Source organism: Prionailurus bengalensis, chromosome A2 (assembly GCF_016509475.1).
Source record: "Prionailurus bengalensis isolate Pbe53 chromosome A2, Fcat_Pben_1.1_paternal_pri, whole genome shotgun sequence".
Lineage (NCBI taxonomy): Eukaryota > Metazoa > Chordata > Mammalia > Carnivora > Felidae > Prionailurus > Prionailurus bengalensis.
The window spans coordinates 84,401,504-84,426,355 of record NC_057348.1 but is presented as its reverse complement, the minus strand read 5'-3'; the positions used below and the strand labels follow the sequence as shown (position 1 = coordinate 84,426,355).

The following is a 24,852-nucleotide window of genomic DNA, read 5'->3' as shown; positions in this document are numbered from 1 at the left end:
TTCATACTGAATAGCATAAAATGATCACTAAAAGTCCTCTTCCCCTTCACTTCAATATTTATTCACACTTCCCCAAAGTATAAAGCTACTAGGAATTATATATTCAATCATAATGTATTCCTCCAAATATTCTCCATAATTTTCCTATTTTTATCGTTCTTTTTGTCTCTCTCTCTCTCTCTCTCTCTCTCTCTGATGTACACTCACCCACTTTAATATCAGTAAGTACTTATGCAGCTAACTTATTTTTCCTAGCCACATAGTGTTCCACTATATGAATATATCTTAAGGTTTTTTTAAAGCTATCTACTGCTTAGGTTATTGTTTTTCTTCTTATCAAACATCATTTACATGAATACTTGCATACTTGTGACTGTATCTTATGGAATAAATTCCTAGAAAAGAAGTTTCTGCATCACATTTTATATACATGTTATATGATTTTATCAAATTGGCATCCACAATTTTTCCTAATTTTGCACAAACATAAAAGGCTTTCTCTCCTTTTTTTTTCGAATGCATTTCTACATGATTGAAACTATTTTGGGGACACACTTAAACTTTAAAAATTAAATTAACATCAAAACTTCAGTTTATATATTTCAGTCCTTCTTCCTGACCTCCCTCTTCTAGGTCTGTTCTATTATCTGTATTTCAATTGTATACTTTGCCTTTTTGTGCTTTTGTGTGAAGCTTACTTTTTATCTAAAACAATCTATGTTTGATTTTTATTTCATTGATAATAAAATACCTATTTACACAGAAATTTACCATTTAAAAAAGCATTGTACATGCATTCTTTTATTTTTATTTTGGTCAGGGGTGGTTTTTTTTGTTTTTGTTTTTGTTTTTTCCCTCAGTGAAAGAACATTCTCGAGTATGCATGTTAAAGAACTTCTTACCACTTAAGTTTTTAGACTGTTTGTTGGCAATACTATAGCTAGAACTTTAAGAAAGATGATTTCATGCATTTAACTAATATCCAGCAAATAATAGTTTTTCTAGGACAAGCCTATAATTAAATATTACCTCATAGCTTTGTATTATCTTTCCTTGGCAAGTAAAACTACCTAGAAGACTTAGAAGATGATGGCATTTCATCTTATTTTTAGTCATTCTTTAGTGGGATAATTGGAAAAAGCCTCGATAGTATTCAAAACTCAGTCTCTGCTTACATGATTTTTTTTTGAGTCATCTTACTGCTTTAATAAAGTAATGAATTGTTTCAGTTTTTACTTAGGAGAACATTCATTCATTCATTAAAAAATGATAAAAATTCAACCATTTAACTGTGGCTTAATGATTTTACTAGTAAGAGAGTATTTTGTTGCAATTAAAGACAGGAATTCCAGGATGAAATAGATATTTTAAATTATCTGTGAATTTTGTGTATATAGGTTGACTGTGATTCATATTCCCAAAGCAACCAAAACTCTGTGCTAATTGGTGGAGAAACTACTTCCATCCAAAGGGAATGAACTTTAAGCTATTTTTGGCAATGTGGGTGATAACTTCATCCTGTCTTTATAGATTTTAATAGATTCAATGCTCTTAAGACAACATCTCCTGGGCAAAACAGGCAGTGGAACTGACCAAAACTTTATGTTCACTAAGAAGGAAGCTGATCAGTACTAGATGCTTTTGCCAAATTTGGAAGTTCAGTGATACTCTGTATATGTTGATCATATCTTTTTAGAAGACACAGAGTTGGGTTTGGATCTTTGATGAATCTCTCTTTTAGGTCAAGCTGAATGAACGAATCATAGCCACTTCACAAGGACTTCTAATCCGCTCTGTTCAGGATTCTGACCAAGGACTATATCACTGCATTGCAACAGAAAACAGCTTCAAGCAGACAATAGCCAAGATCAACTTCAAAGTTTTAGATTCTGAAATGGTGGCTGTTGTGACAGACAAATGGTCCCCATGGACCTGGGCCAGCTCTGTGAGAGCTTTACCCTTCCACCCAAAGGACATCATGGGGGCATTCAGCCACTCAGAAATGCAGATGATTAATCAGTACTGCAAAGACACTCGGCAGCAACATCAACATGGAGAAGAATCCCAGAAGATAAGAGGGGACTATGGCAAGTTAAAAGCTCTCATCAATAGCCGGAAAAGTAGAAACAGGAGGAATCAGTTGCCAGAGTCATAATGTTCTCTTACTTGGGGCTTATGCTTCCAGTAAAGAATGGTCTGTCTTCAATGATCAAATTTTGAGCAAAGAACCTTGTGTTTTAACCCATGGGAAATTCCTGATAAATGTGGTTACTCACTCCCAAAGTGAATATTACATGAACTGAAATGAGCATGCATTTTCTTGTATGATATTGACTAGCACTAGACATGTCATGGTCCTCATGGCGAATATAAATATTTAAGTTAACCTAGATTTTATTTATATCTTTATTTACTTTTTCTTCAAAATTGATATGGCGGCTATAAAACTAAAATTCTTATATCCCTTAATTGAATGAGGGCCATAACCCTGTGATTTTCCTTCCTTGCATTAACGGTTTAGATTTGGAATTGTCACTGATTTTAAATATGAGCACAAATGCCACATTTAAAACTTTTACATTGTAAAAGTGGTATAAATACATGTGATAGAGTAGCTCTCAAAAGAAATATTGAATAGATACAAGTCAAAGAAGAAAGCATCTAAAAATTGTATAAAACGTGAGTGATTCATAAATAAAACAATGAACAGTTTATTTTTTTCCAGTGAAATATATTAATTTTTTTTATTATTGTGAAAATGGTCAGTTGCTGATACCTGTTATTGATCTTTGGGTTTTTTTTTTGTTTTAGGAAGATAAAATAAATGACCCTCACCATAAACATCTTTGATTGGAGTTATGTCAGTGAAGCATTTAAGTTTATATTCTTATGCTATTACCTTCCAAACGAAAGCACTTTTTTTGGAAGTTATTTAAGTTATTTTAGACTCAGAGAATATAATCTCACACTGTTTAATTAATTACTGTATTTGTTCTAACTTTCTAGTCTGCAAGGCAAAGTAAACAATATAAGAAGAAAAAATGAAATATCAAACTTGTATATGAGAGGTGAAACTAAAATGGGGAAAAATAAAGTAAGGAATGCAATTTTATTAAGAGCTGTTTATAAAAAATATAACTAATTTTTAACGTCAGTGATTAATTTCAATAATTAACTCTCACATTTTTTTGGTTTGCCAACCTCAGATATCATACAGATTTTAAGTCACCAATTCATTTTCTTTTTAAATGATATTTAATGTGTGCTGGAGAGGTGCTCATTTTGTGGAGAAATGAAAAAAATTCAAATATGAACAAAAATAGACATACCTTCTTTTAAAAGAATGCTGGTACTTATGCACACTGGTATATAAATACAAATATGATAAGTTCTATAATGAGTAAAATAACTTTCTTCTATTTGTAAGTTTGGATCCTTTCATTAGAATAATTTATTTTTGAACGTTTTACTCCAAATAGCAATTAAATGGGAGAAATATGAGAAATGTCTTTCTATTGTTATATTTCCTTTAAAAACACAACTTTTGCTTTTTTATTTTATTTACTTTTCAAGAAATGGTCATGTTTCCAGGTGCAAATAGAAATTGCATCATATATCTTTTCAAAATCTAGTCCAAATTATAGGTATAGTTTATAGTTCACAAAGAAGTTAAGGTAGATTTATTACCTTTTTAAACACCACAGTATAAAAGCTTGAGCTAAATCATTGTCCAAATGAATGTTATTGATCATTGATCAGAATCTAAGAAGATTTAAGATTTCTGATTTCTTATTTAAGATTTCTGATTTCTTATTTAAGTGGTGGTAAGTTGTGATATTATAAGAGGAGGCCCCAGTGAGGGCAAACACTGCAGTTAAAATACACAACATAAATAATGTTCATTCAAAATAAGCTAATAAACAAAAGCTATTTTCCAAATGTGTATGATTCTAAAGTACTCACTAAAGCAGTTTATTATACAGATATTTTGCCTGCTTAAAGAATATAACTAAACTTCTTTATTTCTTCTCTATGTGCAAAAATAGAAGTGCACATCAGTGGAAAGCCAAATCCATCTTCAATGTTTATGACCATTCTATTCTATGTACAGAGTTAAAGTAAAATTGTTTTAGAGTCAGAAGATAGGGTAACTACACAGGTCCCCTTGCTTAGTGTAAAACCAGAATGATAGACAATGAGGGTGTTTAGTTTTGTAATATTATTTGTGCTATTTAATACCTTCTCCTTTGAACATTATTCAATTGTATATACTTTTATTACTTTTAAAATTATAGAAAATTTTGAACATAACTGCCAAATGTAAAGAAAAATTTCTCAAAAAATATTGTCAACATATACTGAATATTGGTGGTTAATTAGTATTATTTTGTGTAGTTTGACATTTCAGTGATTTAATATGTTTTCCATTTGTATTGTACATAAAATTTCCTAGGAATGCACTTTTTTCAAAGTGTAGGTTTGTGAATATATTTTAGCATGATGAAACTGTCATTACGGTGAATGTTCACTCTGTGAGAAAACAAATGAAATGTAGTTAGTACCTTAATATTTAATTGGATATTGAAGAAATCATTTGCCTGGCAAAATAAAACATGTTGAATTCCCCAAGAATGTCTTCAACTTTTCTTTCTTTTATTATTATTATTATTTTTGTTTTTAATTTATATCCAAGTTAGTGAGCATATAGTGCTATAATGATTTCAGGGGTAGATTCCAATGATTTATCCCGTACGTATAACACCCAGTGCTCATCCCAATGAGTGTCCTTCCTTATGCCCCTTAGCCATTTAGCCAATCCCCTTACACAACCCCTCCAACAATCTTCAATTTATTCTCTGTAGTTAAGCGTCTCTTGTCTTTTGTCCCCCTCCTTGTTTTTGTATTATTTTTGCTTCCCTTCCCTTATGTTTATCTGTTTTGTCTTAAATTCCTCCTATGAGTGAAGTCATATGATATTTGTCTTTCTCTGACTGGTTAATTTCGCTTAGCATAATATCTTCCAGCTCCCTCCACATAGTAGCACATGGCAAGATCTCATTCTTTTCAATTGCCAAGTAATACTCCGTTGTGTGTGTGTGTGTGTGTGTGTGTGTGTGTGTAGGTGTATATATATATATATATATATATATATATATATGTGTGTGTGTGTATATATATATGGATACATATATATATATATCCATATATGTACACACACACATACACATATATATATATATATATATAAAGCCACATCTTCTTTATCCATTCATCCATTGATGAATATTTGAACTTTTCCATGGACAATTTGGCTATTGTCCATAGTGCTTCTATAATCATTGGGGTGCATGTGGCCCTTCGAAATAGCACACTTGTATCCCTTGGATAAATATCTAGTAGTGCAGTTGCTGGGTTGTAGGGTAGTTCTATTTTTAATTTTTTGATGAACCTTCATACTGTTTTCCAGAGTGGAAAACCACCAGTTTGCATTCCTACCAGCAGTGCAAAAGAGATCTCTTTCTTCACATCCTTGCCACCATGTTGTTGCCTGAGTTGTTAGTTTTAGCCATTCTGACTGGTGTAATGTGGTATCTCATTGTGGTTTTAATTTGTATTTCCTTGGTGATGAGTGATATTGGGCATTTTTTCATGTGTCTTTAGCCATAGAATGTCTTCTTTGTAGAAGTGTCTATTCATGGCTTTTGCCCATTTCTTCACTGGATTATTTGTTTTTGGGTATTGAGTTTAATAAGCTCTTTATAGATTTTGGATACTAACCCTTTATTTGATATGTCATTTGCAAATATATATCTTATTCCGTCAGTTGCCTTTTAGTTTTTGCTGATTGTTTCCTTCACTGTGCAGAAGCTTTTTATCTTGATGAGGTCCCAATAGTTGATTTTTGCTTTTGTTTCCCTTGCCTCCAGAGAAATGTTGAGTAAGAAGTTGCTGCGGCCAAGGTCAAAGAGGTTTTTGCCTGTTTTCTTCTCTATAATTTTGATGGCTTTTGTCTAATGTGTAGGTCTTTCATCCATTTTGAGTTCCTTTTTGTGTATGGTGTAAAAAAGTGGTCCAGGTTCATTTTTCTGCATGTTTCTGTCCAGGTTTCCCAGCACCATTTGCTGAAGAGACTGACTTTATTCCATTGGATATTCTTTCCTGCTTTGCCAAAGATTACATGGCCATACGTGTGTGGGTCCATTTCTGGGTTCTCTATTCTTTTCCATTGATCTGAGTGTTTTTGTGCCATACTGCCTTAATGATTACAGCTTTGTAATACAGCTTGAAGTCTGGGAGTGTGATGCTTCCAGACTTGTTCTTTTTTTTTTTTTTTTCCCCAGGATTGCTTTGGCTATTCAGGATCTTTTCTGGTTCCATACAAATTTTAGGATTGTTTTCTCCAGCTCTGTGAAGAATGCTGGTGTTTTGATAGGGATTGCATTGAATATGTAGATTGCTTTAGGTAGTATTGACATTCTGACAATATTTGTTCTTGCAATGCAAGCCATGGAATATTTTTCCTTCTTTTTGTGTCTTCTTCAATTTCTTTCATAAGCTTTCTATAGTTTTCAGTGTATAGATTTTTCACCTTTTTGGTTAGGTTTATTCCTAGGTATTTTATGGATTTTGGTGCAATTATAAATGGGATCAATTCCTTGATTTCTCTTTCTGTTGCTTTATTATTCGTGTATAGGCATGCAACCGATTTCTGTGCATTGATACTATATCCTGTGAATTTGCTGAATTTATGGGTCAGTTCTAGAAGTTTTTTGGTGGAATCTTTTGGGTTTTCCACATAGAGTATCATGTCGTCTGTGAAGAGTGAAAGTTTGACTTCCTCCTTGTTGACTTGGATGCTTTTTATTCCTTTGTGTTATCTGATTGCTCAGGCTAGGATTTCCAATACTATGTTGAATAACAGTGGCAAGAGTGGACATCCCTGTCCTATTCCTGACCTTAGGAGGAAAGCTCTCAGTTTTTCCCCATTGAGGATGAGAGTAGCTATGGGTCTTTCATATATGGCTTTTATGATTTGAGGTACGATCCTTCTATCCCTATGTTTTTGAGGGTTTTATCAAGAAAGGATGCTATCTTTTGTCAAATGCTTTCTCTGCATCTATTGAGAGGATCATGTGGTTCTTGTCCTTTCTTTAATTGATGTGATGTATCACATTGATTGTTTTGTGGATATTGAACCAGCCCTGCATCCCAGGTATAAATCCCACTTGGTTGTGATGAATAATAATCCTAATCTGTAGGATCTGGTTTGCTAGTATCTTGTTGAGGATTTTTGCATCCATGTTCATCAGGGAAATTGGTCTGTAGTTCTCCTTTTTAGTGAGGTCTTTTTCTGGTTTTGGAATCAAGGTAATGCTGGCTTCAGAGAATGAGTTTGGAAGTTTTCCTTACATTTACAATTTTTTGGAACAGCTTCAAAAGAATAGGTGTTAACTCTTCTTTGAATGTTTGATAGAATTCCCCTGGAAAGCCATCTGGCTCTGGACTCGTTTTTTGGGAGATGTTTGATTACTAATTTGATTTCTTTACTGGTTATGGGTATGTTCAAATTTTCTCTATTTCGCCCCATTTCAGTTTTGGTAGTTTATATGTTTCTAGGAATTTGTCCATTTCTTCAAGATATCCCATTTTATTGGCGTATAACTGCTCATAATATTCTCTTATTATTGTTTATATTTCTGCTGTGTTGGTTGTGATCTCTCCTTTTTCATTCTTGATTTCATTTATTTGGTTCTTTTTCTTTTTGAAAACTGGCTAGGGATTTATCAATTTTGTTCTTTCAAAGAACCAGCTCCTGGTTTCATTGATCCATTCTACTGTTTTTGTTTGTTTGTTTGTTTGTTTTGGTTTTGATAGCATTGTTTTCTGCTCTAATCTTTCTTATTTCATGTGTTCTGCTGGCTTGGGGTTTTATTTGGTGTTCTTTTTCCAGTTCTTTAAGGTGTAAGGTTAGGTTGTGTATCTGAGACCTTTCTTCATTCTTTTGGAAGGCCTGGATTGCTATGTACTTGCCTGTTATGACCGTGTTTTGCTGTGTCCCATAGGTTTGGGGCTGTGGTATTATCATTTTCATTGGCTTCCATGTGCTTTTTAATTTCCTCTTTAACTTCTTGGTTAGTCCATTCATTCTTTAGTAGGATGTTATTTAGTCTCCAAGTATTTGTTATCTTTCCACATTTTTCCTTGTGGCTGATTTCAAGTTTCATAGTGTTGTGATCTGAAAATATGCATCGTATGATCTTGATCTTTTTGTTCTTGTTGAGGGCTTATTTGTGTCCCAGTATGTGATCTATTCTGGAGAATGTTCCATGTGCACTCGAGAAGTATGTGTTCTGTTGCTTTAGGGTGAAATGTTCTGAATATATGTGGTAAGTCCATCTGGTCCATTGTGTCATTCAAAGCCATTGTTTCCTTGTTGATTTTGTGTTTAGATGATCTTTCCATTGTTGTAAGTGGGGTGTTGAAGTCCCTACTATTATGGTACTATTATCAATGAGTTTCTGTATTTTTGTGATTACTTGATTTATGTATTTGGGCGCTATCACATTTGGAGCATAAATGTTTACAATTGTTAGATCTTCTTGGTGGATAGACCCCTTAATTATGATGTAATGCCCTTCATCTCTTGTTAGAATCTTTATTTTAAAGTCTAGATTGTCTGATATAAGTATGGCTACTCTGGCTTTCTTTTGGTGACTATTAGCATGATAGATGGCGAGCCATCTGTTTAATTTCAATCTGAAGGTGTCCTTAGGTCTACAATGGGTTTCTTATAACACCATATAGATCTTGTTTTCTTATCCATTGTGTTACCCTATGTCTTTTGATTGGAGCATTTAGTCCACTGACATTTTAGAGTAAGTACTGAAAGATATGAATGTATTGCCATTATGTTCCCTGTAGAGTTGGAGTTTCTGGTGTTGTTCTCTGGTCCTTTCTAGTCTTTGTTGCTTTTGGTGTTTTTTTTGTTTTTTTTTTTATTCCATCTTTTCTCCCCTCAGAGTATTCCCCTTAAAATTTCTTGCAGGGCTGGTTTAGTGGTCACGAACTCTAATTTTTGTTTTGGAAAATTTTATCTCTCCTTCTATTTTGAATGACAGTCTTACTGGATGAAGATTTCTTGGCTGCATATTTTTTCTGATTCAGCGTATTGAATATATTCTGCCACTCCTTTCTGGCTTGCCAATTTTCTGTGGATAGGTCTGCAGCAAATCTGATCTGTCTTCCCTTATAAGTTAAGGACTTTTTTCCCCTTACTGATTTCATGATTCTTTCCTTGCTTGAGTATTTTGTGAATTTGACTACGATATGCCTTGTTGATGGTCGATTTCTGTTGAATCTAATGGGGGTTCTCTGTGCTTCCTGGATTTTGATGTCTGTGTCTCTCCCCAGGTTAGGAGAGTTTTCCACTATGATTTACTCACGTAAAACTTTTATCCCCTTTTCTTTCTCTTCAACTTCTGGGAACCCTATAATTCAGATGTTATTCCTTTATAATGAGTCACTGTGTTCTCTAATTCTTATATCGTACTGTTTTGCCTTAGTTTCCCTTTTTTTCTGCTTCATTACTCTCCAAATATTTGTCCTCTATATCACTGATTGCTGCTCTATTTCATCCCTCTTTGCCACTGTGGCATCCATTCATATTGCTGCTCAGTTATAGAATTTTTAATTTCATCCTGACTAGATTTTACTTCTTTTATCTCTGCAGAGAGGGATTCTATGCTTTTTTGAACCACAGTTAGTATTCTTATTATTGTGATTCTAAATTCTGGTTCAGACAACTTGCTTGTATGTGTGTTAAGTCCCTGGTTGTCATTTCTTCCTGTTCTTTCTTTTGAGGTGAATTCCTTCATTTTGCCATTTTGAAGGAAGAAAAAGGGTTAATAAAATTAAAAAAAATAAAAATTACAAAATTAAAAACAACACCAAAAAAATCAAATAAAGGGTGTTAATTCCTAGGTGTGGTTTGGTCTGGTTGTTGAAAGAAGCTGTATAGAATAGAAAAAAAAAGGGGGGGGAGGAAACAAAGGGAAAAAATAGGAAAAAAAGAAAAAAAAAAAGGAAAGCATTGAAAATTTCAAAAAATGAAAAAATTAAAGAGAATAAAATGAAATAATGAAAGTACAATAGAAATTTGAAAATTTACACAAAGTATAAATATAATAGAAAAAAGAAATATCTTTTTTATAAAAACGGAAAACAAAATTTTTTCTTTTGTATTCAAGAATAAGAAAAGAAAAAGAAAAAAAAATTGAACAGATGGACCAGTGAAAAGAATGAAATAAGATTGAAATTACATCCGGCTTCCCCTAGAAGTCAAACTATGAAGCCCTTTATAGTCCACAAACTAATCAGGGAGAGATTTGTGCTCTTGCAGAGCATGGTGGCCCAGTTGGGTGGGATTTAGTGTAGCCACCACATTTTCCACTAGATGGCGCTACTTAATTTGCTGGGGTGGGTCACTGTGGTGCGTGTAGGCGTGTATGCGCATGCGTGGGAGGCGTCAAAATGGTGTCACACAGCTACCCGTCTCTGGTATCAGTACTCTGTGCTCTTGCTGACTGGCAATCAAGCACACCCCTCCTGTGTCTCTGGCTTCCGCCTCCTCCCCGCTTCTACACTGTGACCAAGTTGTTCAGCCTGCCAGGTGGTACGTGCATCCTGAGTTTTATCTCAGTCGGGCCGAGTCTCCAAGCCCCTCCCTTCTGAGCACCCTGCAGCTTTGACCCGCTTAGAGCCTCTGGTGGAAGGTCTCGCCAGTAATGGCTGGGTGCCGGCCCCCCCCCCCCCCCCCGGAACGTTGGCAGGACTGTGTTGCTGTAGATGCTCAGAGACTGCGGCCGGGTGCCAGCCCGCCCCAGAGAAGGTTCGCGCAATCGTGTAGCAGCTGTGGTTCAGCGATTATGGTAAATCACAACACCCACCTGGCACCAGGCTTCAGTGAACTGTTAACGTCTTTTTTCCAACACCAGCGAATGTGGCTGTTCTCTGCACAGGACCAGACGTCCTCCAGCCTGAAGACCCCTCTGCTCTTGCTGTCTGCTCCTGGGCTTCCGCCCTTCCCACCAGAGCACCACCAGGTATTGAGCTGTGGAGTTTCAGGCTCTTCACTCCCCTGTTTATACTGTACTCATGGAATTTAAGCCCTCTCCTTTCTCCTTTTTCCCTTTTTTTCCAGTCCCTTGCAGTTCCTTTCTCCTTTCTCTCTTTTTTGTTCAGTCTACTCTTTGTCTTTCTTTCTCTCCAGCTGCTTTCAGGATGGGATGGGGGGGCGGGGAGAAGAGATTGCTTTTCCTGTACCCCCCCCCCCCCACCTCTCCATCCTCTTCTGCAAGCAATAAGTTCCCTCCCTATTCTAGGTAGCTTCTCTCCCCCAGTTCACCTCTCCGTGCCTGGTACCTACCTGCCAAGTTCTGTGGTTCAAGTTGTGCAGATTGTTGTGTTTATCCTCAAACCAGTTTTCTAGATGTGCAAGATGGTTTAGAGTTGCTCTAGCTGCATTTCAGGGCCAAGGGAAGCAAAAAAAAATTCCATGCTGCTCCACCATCTTGGCCCCTCTCTCAACTTTTCTTTTTAATGTTGGACTTATAATTGCTTGTTGACATGATAGAATCTACTGAATCTTATACTTGTTTTTCTCTTTTTAAGTTTTACTTATTGATCCATTTTTTTGAAAATAATGAATCTAGATATTTCAAAATTCAAAACTTCCAGACGAATATACATGGAAAATTCTCCTTGTACCATTTTCCCTCATTTATTCAAGTCCTAACCCCAGAAGAAGCCAATATTGTCAGTTTCTGTGTAAATTTCTATATTTTACATATATGCAAGAAAATTCCCATTTGTTTTCTCTTTAAAAGGCATTGTTCATCCATTTACACCTATCAGTTTTGCAGATTATGTTGTTTCTAACAGTGGGGGAAAAATGTATAGTTTAGGAATGCTTGGTGTTTGGAGCCAGACTGCCTGGATTTGAATCCAAGCTCACTATCTTGGAAAAGTTACTGAATTTCTCTTTGCCTTAGTTGTCTGCCCAAGTTCATACCAGCAAAGTATTAGAACAGAACATATGATATACTAAGTGTTCAATAATATTTAATATTTTCTTTACTTAGAAAGTGACATATTGTTAGAGCAGAAAGAAATCTTCATCATGTTCTTTTTTAAGTTACATGCCAGTGACGTAGGTTGGGGAGCCTGCAGTCAGCAGGTCAGATAACATCTTACCAAGTAAAATGAGCCTTTATAAAATTGAGGGGAAGGTAGCCACAAGTTAACTCATAATTCTGCTAACGCATTTGAAAGACAGAAGTATTAGAGATTTTTTTCTATTTCTAGGCCGTAACTCTGTAATAACGTAAGTGGAGAAAAAGTGAACAAAAATATTAAAAATTATCTCAACAAATATTCCAACCTCATGATTCAATACTCCCTAATTGCATCATTATTTTTCAGAATCTCCCTTGCTTATAATTCATCTTAACCTTAGTTTAAAATAATTGTAATATATTTCGTATCAAAAAAATATTTAATATATTAAATGTGCTTTTGAGGCTTTATGCCTCCTACCTAAGGGAAAAAGAATTTAAGAAAAAGATGAGGTAGGGGTGCCTGGGTGGCTCAGTCAGTTGAGCATCTGACTCTTGATTTCGGTTCAGGTCATGATCTCATGGTTTTGGACAGAGCCCCGTATCCAGCCTTGTGCTGACAGTGTGAATGAAGCCTGCTTGGGATTCTTTCTCACTCAATCTCTGCCCCTCCCCAACTCCCTCCCTCCCTCTCTCTCTCTCTCAAAATAAACTTTAAAAAATTAAAAAGAAAAAGATGTTTTCCTATACCTATTCTTGTAGCTAAAGTCAAGAAAGACATTGCACCTTTGTATTACAGCATAGTTAAGCCTGTAAAACACTCAAGTCCAGTCAAGGAAATAATCAGACTCAGTAAAAAATTTTACCTAGAGGCATTGAGAATTTCATTGAACTTTATGCATGATGAGAAACCTTTGGGAGACTGAATTTTTATTGTTTTTCCTTTAGATTTTAACCCCCTATCCTTTTATCCATCATCTTTTTGCACAAGAATACCAGCCTCTCTGCAAAATCAAATCATTTGCTATACATTCTATGTGTGTGCCATTCAGTGAATCCCATTGTCAATAAATTGTTTTTCCTAAGGGGTTTCTGATATATATGTATATATTTCATTTTTTGTAGTTTCATAACAATGTTACTTTCATAGCACATATATATTGAGAATTGGGAGAACTAGCTTCAAGAAAAGAAAATGCCATCCTCAGTCTAGTGACTAATGTGTCTGTCTATTCACCTCATAAAATAATACTTCAACCCAGTTTGAATTGTGTGTTTCTCAAGGCTATTATGCTGCCATGCTCAAGTGTTACTTACATAAAATGCTATTAAAGAATGACATTATAACGAACACATTAAGACTGTTTATTCTATGTCAGGTTACCTCTGTGTTCCCCAAGAACAAAAGCATGCTGAAGTCTATTCCTTAAGAGTTTCTCTGAGTTATTTATATAAAAATGTCATTCAAGCATTTTATGACTCCAAAAACAATGATTTCTGCATGGCAGAATGGATGTATGATAAAATTATTATGAAACTAAAAGCCATTACTATTGTTTCTCTGGATATTTTTCTTTTTTGTTTTAATTTTTTAAAAATGTTTTATTTATTTTTGAGACAGAGAGAGACAGAGCATGAGCAGGGGAGGGACAGAGAGAGAGGGAGACACAGAATCTGAAGCAGGCTCCAGGCTCCCAGCTGTCAGCACAGAGCCTGACGCAGGGCTCGAACTCATAAACCATGAGATCATGACCTGAGCCAAAGTCGGACGCTTAACCGACTGAGCCACCCAGGCACCCCTCTCTGGATATTTTTCAATATACATGTGATCCTTGGCTCATGAAGGGGGTACAATGACATAAAAGGAGTTTCCTGTTTTGTCTTTCAAAATGTTATTTCTACATTTCTATATAGGAAAAAGGAGTTGAAGCTTTCTGTTTTCTTTTTTCTTTTACTTACTTGTGCTTTCATGTTGGATATGGGAGGTTGTAATATTCTTTCTTTCTCTGCTACATCATGGCTTTCCAGAGAAGCTGGACTTTCAAAGTATCTTCTTTTGAGTTGATGTGATTTGGCATTTGTAAATCATGGTTTGATGGTTGAAGTCAACTTGACTCCTGAATAGGAAAAAAAGCTGTGGGAAACACAACCTGAGGAAATGCTAGTTAAGCCATATCAGCTTGGGACAATCAGTAAAGTCCCAGTGATGTTTTTATTTATGTATGTGTATATATTTGTTATATCATGAATTATGTGCACATACATTCACAAAACAGCTGTATTCTATTTATTTATTATTTCAAAATAAGTCTCAATTTCCGCTCCAAGTTTCTTTTCCAGCTCCTCCACTTATAAATGATATAACCTGGGAACATTGCATCCCCCTGGATGAACTGTTGCTTTCTCTAAGATTGGAATTATAACAGTATCACATATAGTAGTGGTGAGAATTAAGTTAATACACATGGAATTCTTGTAGTGCCTGACACATAGTGAAGACCCAGTAAGTACATGCTATTATTTTTCCACTAGGAGACCAAAACTATTTCAAATACTTGGGCATTTGTTCCTCTTTTATCTCAGATTGCATCAAGGTAGTTCAACTGGTATTTGATGTAATTTATCTATATTGGCATGCATGGCAACATAATTTTTTTTTATTTAAACTTTGCTGTCAGTGCAGAGGTATCCCCTGGGTTGTCCCTTGTTGCCCATGCAAAGTCCTTTCAGAGCAGGTAAACTTTCCACTACATCCAAAAATGCTTAGAAGAATAAAGATAATTATTTCTGCTATTTTTGCTTCATTCTGGGAGACAAGCCAAGAGCCCCTCTTACCTAAAATTACTGGGGAGTGTGTGTGTGTGTGTGTGTGTGTGTGTGTGTGTGTGTGTGTGTGTGTGTTTTCTTGGCCCCTCCCAGATCTTATACATCCTCAAGACACAAACCCAGAAGTAAGATAGAAATATAGGACCCAAAACCCCTATTGTACTCACCACCCTTTACTTTTCATTGTTACAGTCTCTGATGGGAAGAATTATTCATTAAATATCTCACATGAGATTAAGCAGTGGCTTTCACACCCTGGCACTAAAGTACCCTCTAAGATATTTTTGAAAAGCTATGTAGCCCCTAACACATTTCTAAGTTAACATCTCCTTTTTTTATTCTGTTTAAGTACTTGCAAAAGATATAATTTCTGGTATGGCATAATTATGAAATTTTAAAATAAAGCAGGTGTTTTTGTTTTTTAATTTTTTTTTAATCTTTATTTATTTTTGAGAGAGAATGAGTGTGTGAGCAGGGGAGGAGCAGAAAGAGAGGGAGACACAAAATCCGAAGCAGGCTCCAGGCCCTATGCATAGAGCCCAGAGCAGGGCTGAAACTCACAAACCATGAGATTATGACCAGAGCTGAAGTCAGACGCTCAATCCACTCAGCTACCCAGGCACCCCTATTTGTTTTTGTTTTTGCTCCATGGTTTATCTAGAGGTATGTTGATACAGTTCCAAATGCTTAGGGACTTTTTTTCAGATATCTTATTATCAAGTATCTATTAATTTCTGATTAAATACCATTGTGGTCAGATGATATAAACGGAATGGTTTCAAGCCTTCGATATTTATTAGGACATCTTTTGTAACCAGTCTACAGTCTATGCTAATAAATGCTCCACGTCTGTCTGTTAGGCGTAGTAGTATTCATTGTCAACTAGATCATATTGGTCAATAATGTTTTTCACATCAATTATATTTTTATTTTCACTTTTTGAGGTTTGTTTTGTCAACTCCTGAAAGAAGATTGTTAAATTTCAACTATGCCTTATGTTTATTTCCCTTTTATATCTACCGATATTTCCCTAGTGTATATAGAAGCGTTCAAAGTGCATACACATTTAATACTGTTATTGTTCTCAATGAACTTGATCCTTTCAACGTTCTAAAAGTTTTTTGTTTTTTTTTTTTGTACTAGTTTTTCCAAAGTCTACTTAGTGTAATGCTATATCGTCACAGCATGGTACAGATCTTTCTTGACTTACAAAGGGGCTATGTCCTGATAAATCCATCGTAAGTTGAATATATCATAAATCAAAAATGCTTTTAATATACCTAACCCACCAAACATCATAGCTTAGCCTGGCCTAACTTAAACATGTTCAAAATACCTTAACCTATGGCTAGGAAAAATCATATAACACAAGGCCTATTTTATAATGAAGTGTTGAATATCTTGTGTAACTTATTGAAAACTTTGCTGAAAGTTGAAAACAGAATGGCTGTCTGCATACAGAATGACTGCAGGTGTGTGGTTTGTTTACCGTCATGATCACGTGGCTGACAGGGAGTTGCAGTTCCCTGCCTGTGAGGATCACAAGACAATATTATACCACATATTGCTAGTTCAGGAAAAGATTAAAATTCAAAAATCACAGTGTGGTTTCTATCTACTGACAGATTTGCTTTTTCACAATCCTTGAAAGATGGCAGAGTTGAAAAACCATACGTGAAAACATCATAAGTCATTTAGCTATATTTTTGTGCTCTTTTTGATGATCTAATGATTACAGTATTTTTCTTTATGTATTCATGATATACTTTCAAATGATAACTATTTTAAAAACATTGTAAGAATCTTGCAACTGGATAATTCAACTTACCTTCTTCTCGCTTCTTATTCTCTTGTTTTATTATATTCTATTGTTATATATGTTATAGTTCCTTTAATAATTATTATTATTGCTTTCTAAAATGATAGCAGTGGAATTAAAATACAAGAATTTGGCACCCACCATAATATTTTTAAATAATAAAGAACAAGTTCTCTTTTAACAGTTAGAAATTATATATTATTCCTATTTTTCCTTATCCATATATCTATTCTTGCCCTACAAAATTTTATCCTGTATAAGCTTTATATCTTAAAGACTTGGATTACTCTCTTAAACAATTTTGCAACAAAATATGTATATTTGTTTAATTCCCATTTTAAAATATCCCATGGCCATAAGGCTCTAAATGTTAATATTTTTAGATTAAGTTAAAATTATAAATTGTTATAATTTGGCCAAAGACCACAAATAAATTCAAAATTCTGAGTCACCAAACATAAAAAGTAAAATCTTAAATGAAAACACATGTAGTGAGATGAATGGAATGGAACTTCTTCTTCTTTTTTTTTTTTTCATTAGTTAAGGTATCTGTGTACAAATCTTACTTGAGGGAATGAAACAAGGTTTAACCAAAATCTTAGTCCTAAGTTTTGTTTTTAGATATGAAAGCCTGAACAAATTGTACTTACATAATTTAATGGAGCTAGAAGTTTCATTATAGTGCTGCTATTCAAATATTTAGATATCTTTTGAAGAACGCCTCACATCGTTATTGTCAGAATCTGTTTATTTATTTGTAATTCGAGTATAGCTGATACACGACATTACATTAGTTTCAGGTGTACAACATAGTGATGCAAGTTCTATGTACATTATACTCACAACATGTATGGCTTCCATCTGTCAGTATACAATGCTCTTACAATACCATTGACTGTATTCCCTATGCTGTGCCCTTCATTCCAGTGACTTATTTATTCCACAACTGGAAGCCTAACTCTCCCACTCCCCTGCACCCATTTTGCCTGTTGCCCTCACCACCTCCCCCCTGGAACCATCAGTTTGTTCTTTATATTTATAGATCTGATTCTCCTTTTTTGTTTTTGTTGTTTTTCCTGTTTGGTTTATTGATTTGTTATTTTAGGGTCAGAATTCATTTTAATTAATAAGCTAACAATTTGATTATGTTCTCTTACAGTCTTATTTAAACAAATTTTTTGAAACCATCATTCTTCTCAATACTTGTCCCAATACTTAGAGCCATGCCTTTGATGGATTTTCTGCTTCAGTGGGGCCATCTCCATGGTTTTTCCAGAATAATACTTTGTAATACAGACTTCCAGAAGCTGCTTGCTTACTGAGTGGCCTTGGGAAAGTTACTTAACCTCTCTGTATCTCTTATGCTCCTTATCTGAAAAAATGAGGAAAATAATATTACTTACCTCATAGGGTTGTTATATATATATATATATACACACACACACACACACACACACACACACATATTATATATATACATATTATGTATATATACATATGCATGTACATATTATGTATATATATACATGTTATATACATATACATATATATGTATACACACATACATATATGTATACATGTATATATATATGTGTATATATGTGTGTGTGTGTGTGTAGTGTTTACAATAGTCCTGCCGCATGATTAGGATATTATTAGTTCAGTTAATGCTCTTCTTACATGCTGTTATAAAAATCCTCTGTTTCATTCAAAATTTCCAGTGACAGTTTATCTTTACTATTGCTCTAATTTTCATTATCCCTGCTCCCCTGCCCTGTCCAGCAGGCAATCTGACAATCATTATTAAGTTATGCCCCTTGCCTATCTTCATTTTTAACCCTAAACTGTTATTTTCCCAAATCGGGAAAAGGCTCTTGACCCATTCCTTCCTCAAGTTGAATTCCTTCACCATTTACCTGGTAACCTTGGATTTACTGTGAGAAGCCGGCTTTCCTGGAGCTTAGATTTATTCATCCTGGATGTTAGCTGTCATCTACAGTGTTACAAACTTGACCTTTTTCATAAGACTCCTTGCTATCCCCTTTTTACAGCCTCCTGTCAATTCTACCCTGGCAACCCTCCAGGCATAGTAAATCTTGTCTGAATTCACAGTGGGAGAGAAAACTGTGCTAGGCCACTCATAGCATCAACAGCTACGGCACCATCAGAACTACCATTATTATCCTCTTTAAAACAGCCATCTATTGAGCATTTTCTGTGAACATTGGTATACAAAGGTATGCACTATATCTAACTATCTGCTTCTTTCACAGGAAGGAAGTAGATGGTATTAATATGTTTTGCAAATGACAAAACTGAGAGTCTTATGCATTTACATACTTGCCCTGAGTGAAAAAACTTTCCAAAGGCCCAAAAGCATAAAATGCAAAGACTCTAGCTCTAGGCTTTAAGCATATTCCATATTTCATTATCCAGGGTTTCACTAAGGAATATCCATGACAAAAATATTAATATACAGTAATATGATTTATAGGTCTCTAGGTAACCTCTTACTCAAACCATAGAGTCTGAATACCTAGATTTGACTTTCTAGCTTACTATTGCCTCGTTTTGCAGGTCTGAGGTTATCATGGTAACAACAGTCTCATGGGACTATCAAGGTTGAGATTATTCATGTAAAGCACTTGGAATTTACATAAGGTAAAATGAATATCAAATAAATATTGGCAGTTTTATTACTATGCCTCTGATACTGGAAATACCATTTATTAATTCTCTCAACAATTATTTATTGCACACTTAGTATGTGCCAGGCAGTATTTTAGGTATTAAGGTTATGGCAGGGAATATATCACTATCTCTCCTTTTGTGAAATCTACTTTCTGGAGAGAAAGACAAGAAACAAGCAAATAATTATGTAACAGCTTAAGTTGAGATTAGTGCTATGAAGAAAATTAAATAAAGGTAAGGGAGTCGTGGAAAGATCAAAGAGCATTCCAGACAGAGAATCAAGCCAGGACAAGACTCTAAACTGAAGAAAATTTTGCTGGATTTGAGGGAAAGAAAAGAAGACCTGTGTGGCTGAATCTAAGTAAAAGAGGAAAATCCATATGTGAAATGAGACCCAAAAGGTAGAGAAACCAAGTCACTGTGTCCTGATGACAAGGGTGAGAAATTTAGACATGACTCTAAGGCTTACAAAAGCCACTGGAGGCCAGTGATGTCAGATGACTGATTTACATTCAATACAAAATATTTCTAGCTGTATTTCAAAGGACTTTGAGAGCAATAATGCAAACAAAGAAAACAGAAAGACCAACTAGGAGTCCAAGACATTTTTGAAAGCACATAACTCTGATAGATTTAAGTATTGACCCTCATTCACATGGAGGTACAAACAACTAGTAGTAGATCCCTCCTGGAGTGTAGTTTTGAAACAGGGAAGTAAGGGTTGATATGAGACAGTATTTATCCCCTGTGGTTGAGGAAGAATTGCTGGCTCGGTGTGCCCTAGAAGGGCAAAAGGAACACCAACAGAGGTCAAGAGGTAGCTTGAAGAAAGCCCTAACAGTGGTCCTGAAGCTAGAATATGCAGAAACTGTCAGAATCAGGGATTTATTACCTAGTAATGTCCAGAGAAGGAAATGGCTTTGGTTTCAATATTGGGAAACAAAACAGTCATGGATAAAAATCTAAGGGTCATTAAAGACAATGTTGTGTGGATGCTTTAAGACAGGCTAGGCTCACATGGACAGTGACTGTAAATAACTGAGGATGCAAACGGCCATTATGGATGAGAGTCCACAATAAATAACCTTCCTGAAGATACGATGCAACATGATTAAGAGACCAAATATTTGCAAAGGCCAGCTGTTTTAATGGCCCCGTTACTTAATCCTGATTTTATTTACTGTGGAATGATGCACTTTCATCTTGCATTTAGAAATAAGCTGTCTACGTCAATGGGGACAGCTTAGGGAGTGGAGCATGTGGTGAAATATCATTTTTCAGAAGGGTGAAATGGCCATGCAGTTTATGTAGGAACTCATATCTTTAATTAGGTCACTGGGGTCAGCACTGAAACAGTGATTCCCTGACTATTCCTACTCCTCACAGTAGACTCCCACACCCTAGATTACTGCTTTCCTCTGCCCTGTGAAAAAGGGAAACAAAGTGTTTCTAGAAAGATGGTCTCTGTACTGAATGCCTTGAGATAGTTTCATCAGAAGCTGGCATTGAGGTTTTGAAAATCGAGTTAAACCCAGGTTTCTTCTTAGCAACAGAATAATTATGGACACTTGTGAATAAAAATATTTATGGAAGATAAATTTGAGGAATAGGAGAAGGAATAAAAGACCGATTCACTTCTTTACCTCTCCTTAAAGAGCATTACCCTGCACCACCCACCACTACCAAAACCATTAGCTTAAGGTCAAGAAAAAAATATTTATAGCCAGAAAACAGCAAGGGGAATGCTTAATGTGTTCTGAGATTATTAGCACCGGTTTTTCTTCAATTCATTAGGAGAAATCATAAAAGTATTTTTTTCAGGCTTCCTTGAAATCCTGTCATTTAGAAGAAAAGGATAGCTTTGTGAAGCCTTCTACTTCCCCAGGTTAGTTTATCCTTTCTTGCTGTTCCCACAAGACTTGTTCATACTATTATAATATTCACTCTGTTTATTACATTTAACCTCTTATTTTTGTGTCTTGACAGCTATTTTATTCCTAGTGTCTAGGGCATTGTCGACCATATAATAGGTGCTTACTAAAAATATGGGGCCTTCCCTTTTTAATAGTATATAGTAAATCCTTTTAAACTCTAATATCTAATGAACAGGAAATCATTAATACTATATACTGTAATACATATTTCAGAGCATGAACAGTTGTTAGTTTGAAAGTTCATAAACTTTTCATTATGGTAACTAGAACACTCACTAACACTTATCAACAAACAAGTAAAAATCTACCATGTACTTCCATATAGGAAATGAATAAGACCATCACAATTCTCCAAGAGAAAGTGAAAACGAATATAAAATATTTGTTCATAGAAGATGACACCTAAATGACTGTCTATTACAAGGGCAACAAGAGAACATGAATAAAATATGTGCTTTGCTCTATTAGTGTTCTATTCACTACATGAGTCCTATTGAAATAGGCTTATCTGTCTCCCACCACAGTACTTATTTGGTAGGCATTGCGATATGAATTTTATAGATGGAAAATTAAGCTCAGGCCTTCCACAGCTCACAAGTTGCTGAGCTAGGATGGAAAACCACACTTACTTTTTGTCCTGTACCTCCAAGGTAGTAACAGTTGAGAGAGTGAGGACATCACTGTAGTAATCAGGAAAGGTTTCATGTTCAGAGCGTCTTACAATGGACTGTGCAGTATTAAACTTATACAGGTTAATGAGGAAGAAGGATATTGCTGTGGGTTTAGAGGTGGGAAATGTCTAATAAATACACAAAAGAAGATCCACTGGTTGATTCTGAGAGTTGATGTTATGAAGAGCAAAGATTAAGTTCGATGTATGTGCAAGCAAATGGCGTACATAATGAAATAAATGTGATCTGCTGTTCATTTTTGAGAAGGATATACTTAAGAAGGGAGAAATAACAGGGAAATGTTTACCATGATGGATGGATGAATGTCCTGGTTGTTCCTCTAAGGAAATCAAAGTGAGGCGGAGGCACTAAAGTTAAAGTGGTGGAAGAATAATGAGCACTTACGTGTTCTCAGTAACTCAGTGGGCACACCGAGCACTAGGTTTTAATTACACATATGTGTGAAAGCAGAGAATGCCTGTGATACTTACATTTGGGTTAATTGAATAATTACTAATGGATTGGAATATTGCCAACTTTGTGCTTTAGGTTTTTATAAAAGAATTAATAATAATGATGATGATGAAGACAATATAGCTCACATTAATGGATGCTATTTCTGATTACCAGCCATTGTTGATGTGTGCATTATCTTGCTTAATTATCATTTTCAAACCTAGGAACTACATACTCTTATTATTTACCTTTCTACAGATGATGAAACCAAGGCATAATTATATTAAGAAATTTAACGTTAATCAGAGAGTTAGTAAGTAGAATATTCTAAACTATGATGCCCTTATTACATTATGATTAGTTGCCCATAGGTGTCCAATGAGACCCAAGTGATTTTTAATGTGCGGATAAGACTTTTTTTTAGTTTTATTTACTTATTTTGAGGGAGAAAGAGAGAACACAAGCAAGGAAGCAACAGAGAGTGAGGGAAAGAGAGAAAATCCCAAGCAGGCTCTGAACTGTCAGCACCAGACCCCAGTGCGGGGCTTGAACTCACAAACCGTGAGATCATGACCTGAGCCTAAATCAAGAGTCGGATGCTTAACTGATTGAGCCACCCAGGCACCCCAGGGGATAAGTTTTGATAGAAATATTAATTTCTATAATTGAGAACTTGTAACTTTGTCATCTTTTTAATAGACATTTGTCTCTGCAGATAATATGATTGCATCATATCAGAATTTTTCATAACTTCCAATTATGCTAAAAACAACTCTAATGTCTCAGAACATCACTTTTATCACAAGAAAAATCAGTGATTAAGATTAGGTTAAAACACCACCGATGTGTAGAATTATTCACAATAGGCACACTTTAGTTGGGAAAAACTTTCTGACGGATTTAGCAAACGTAGGGCTTAAGAATCCAAAAAATCTAGGGCAATGGATACACATTGTCAGGACACACTGAAACAGCTAGAGATGAAGAACAAAGTGTTTTTAGTTAAAAGGCTCTTACAACTCAGAATACTCTGCAGTGAAAAGTGTGAGGACAGGTGAGAAAGCCAGGGCTCTTATAAGAGCTCTTACAGAACCATTATACAGATTACAAAATTGAGACCCATAAAGAAGTCAACACATTTTATAATTTGGCCAGTTCTATTTCTCGATGCAGTGCTTTCCCTATATACATAAGTGACCTAGAGGTATGGTTATATAGTGCAGAAAAGTGAACACAAAACCAAAAAATTATTCTTTTGGCTGCCAGCATAAAATAAGTGAGAGCCTGAGTTCCTGAGATTCCAGTTTATTGCCTGGCTGCTGTTCAACTGCACTAACTAGACCAGATTTTTTTGGTCAGTCTCATTTGGCTTTGCTCAGCTACACATGGCCTTGGTGTAAAGCAGGGCCAGAATGAAACAAGAATATGTTTTTCCTTAATCCACGTTTTCTGCTTGGTGAATAAATGAAGAGCTTTACCCTCAGGGTCACAATGACAATTTTATCCAATTTTCTCAGCAGTAGTTGATCATTATCTTGTCAGCATCATTGTTTTTGTTTTTGTTTTTAAACTGGCGCTGGGAGTCAGACAACCAACCACAGGTATAGGGGATAGAAAAATGATCCAAAAAAAAAAATCATTAAAAAACCCAAGTTTGTCCTCTGCTTAGCCTCTCTTTTGTAGAGAAGCCAGCATACTATGGCCTGACAATTGATAGATATACCTCTGACCTAACCCAACATCATCTTACCCCCCCTTCCAAGCGACCTTCTTTTCCCCATGTCCCCCATCATTCTATCTCCTCTATTCCAGTGCTTCTCAAGATTTAACGTGTATATAAATCACCTCCAAACCTTGTTAAAAAGGAGATTTTCATTCAGTAAGCCTAGGATGGATGTGGAAATTCTGTATTTTTTCTTTTTTTTTTTTTAAATATTTATTTATTTAGAGAGAGCAAGTACGTGAGTAAGGGATAGGCAGTGAAGGTGGGAGAGAGAATCCTAAGTAGGCTCCACCCCACCAGCGTGGAGCCCGAAGCGGGGCTTGATCTCACCAACCCTGAAATCACGACCTGAGCTGAAATCACGAGTCGGACGCTCAACTGGCTGAGCCACCCAGGTGCCCCTGGAGATTGTGTATTTCTAAAAAGCTTGCAGAAAATGCCCATGCTGCTGGTCTGCAGGCCATATTTTGACTGGCAAGACTCTATTTTACTTTTATAATTGATGGTTGAGAGGATGAAGGTAGATTTTGGAAGGAGAAAAGAATTCATTTATTTCTCCTTTCTTCCCATTCTTCACAGAAAAAGTGTTCCTTTTCTTTGCACACTACTAGAAACAATC

At 35.4% G+C, this 24,852-nt stretch overlaps 1 protein-coding gene across 1 annotated transcript in view; it reads left to right on the top strand.

The window, feature by feature from the left end:
• The window catches only part of SEMA3C (semaphorin 3C), a 178,791-nt gene extending 174,162 nt beyond the window's left edge, over window positions 1-4,629 (top strand). Inside the window, exon 18 of the mRNA XM_043588705.1 lies at window positions 1,742-4,629. Within this exon, the coding sequence (XP_043444640.1) occupies window positions 1,742-2,155 (414 nt within the window). The 3' untranslated portion in view covers window positions 2,156-4,629. The remainder of the gene's footprint in view (window positions 1-1,741) is intronic.
• Window positions 4,630-24,852: the final 20,223 nt, after the last annotated feature.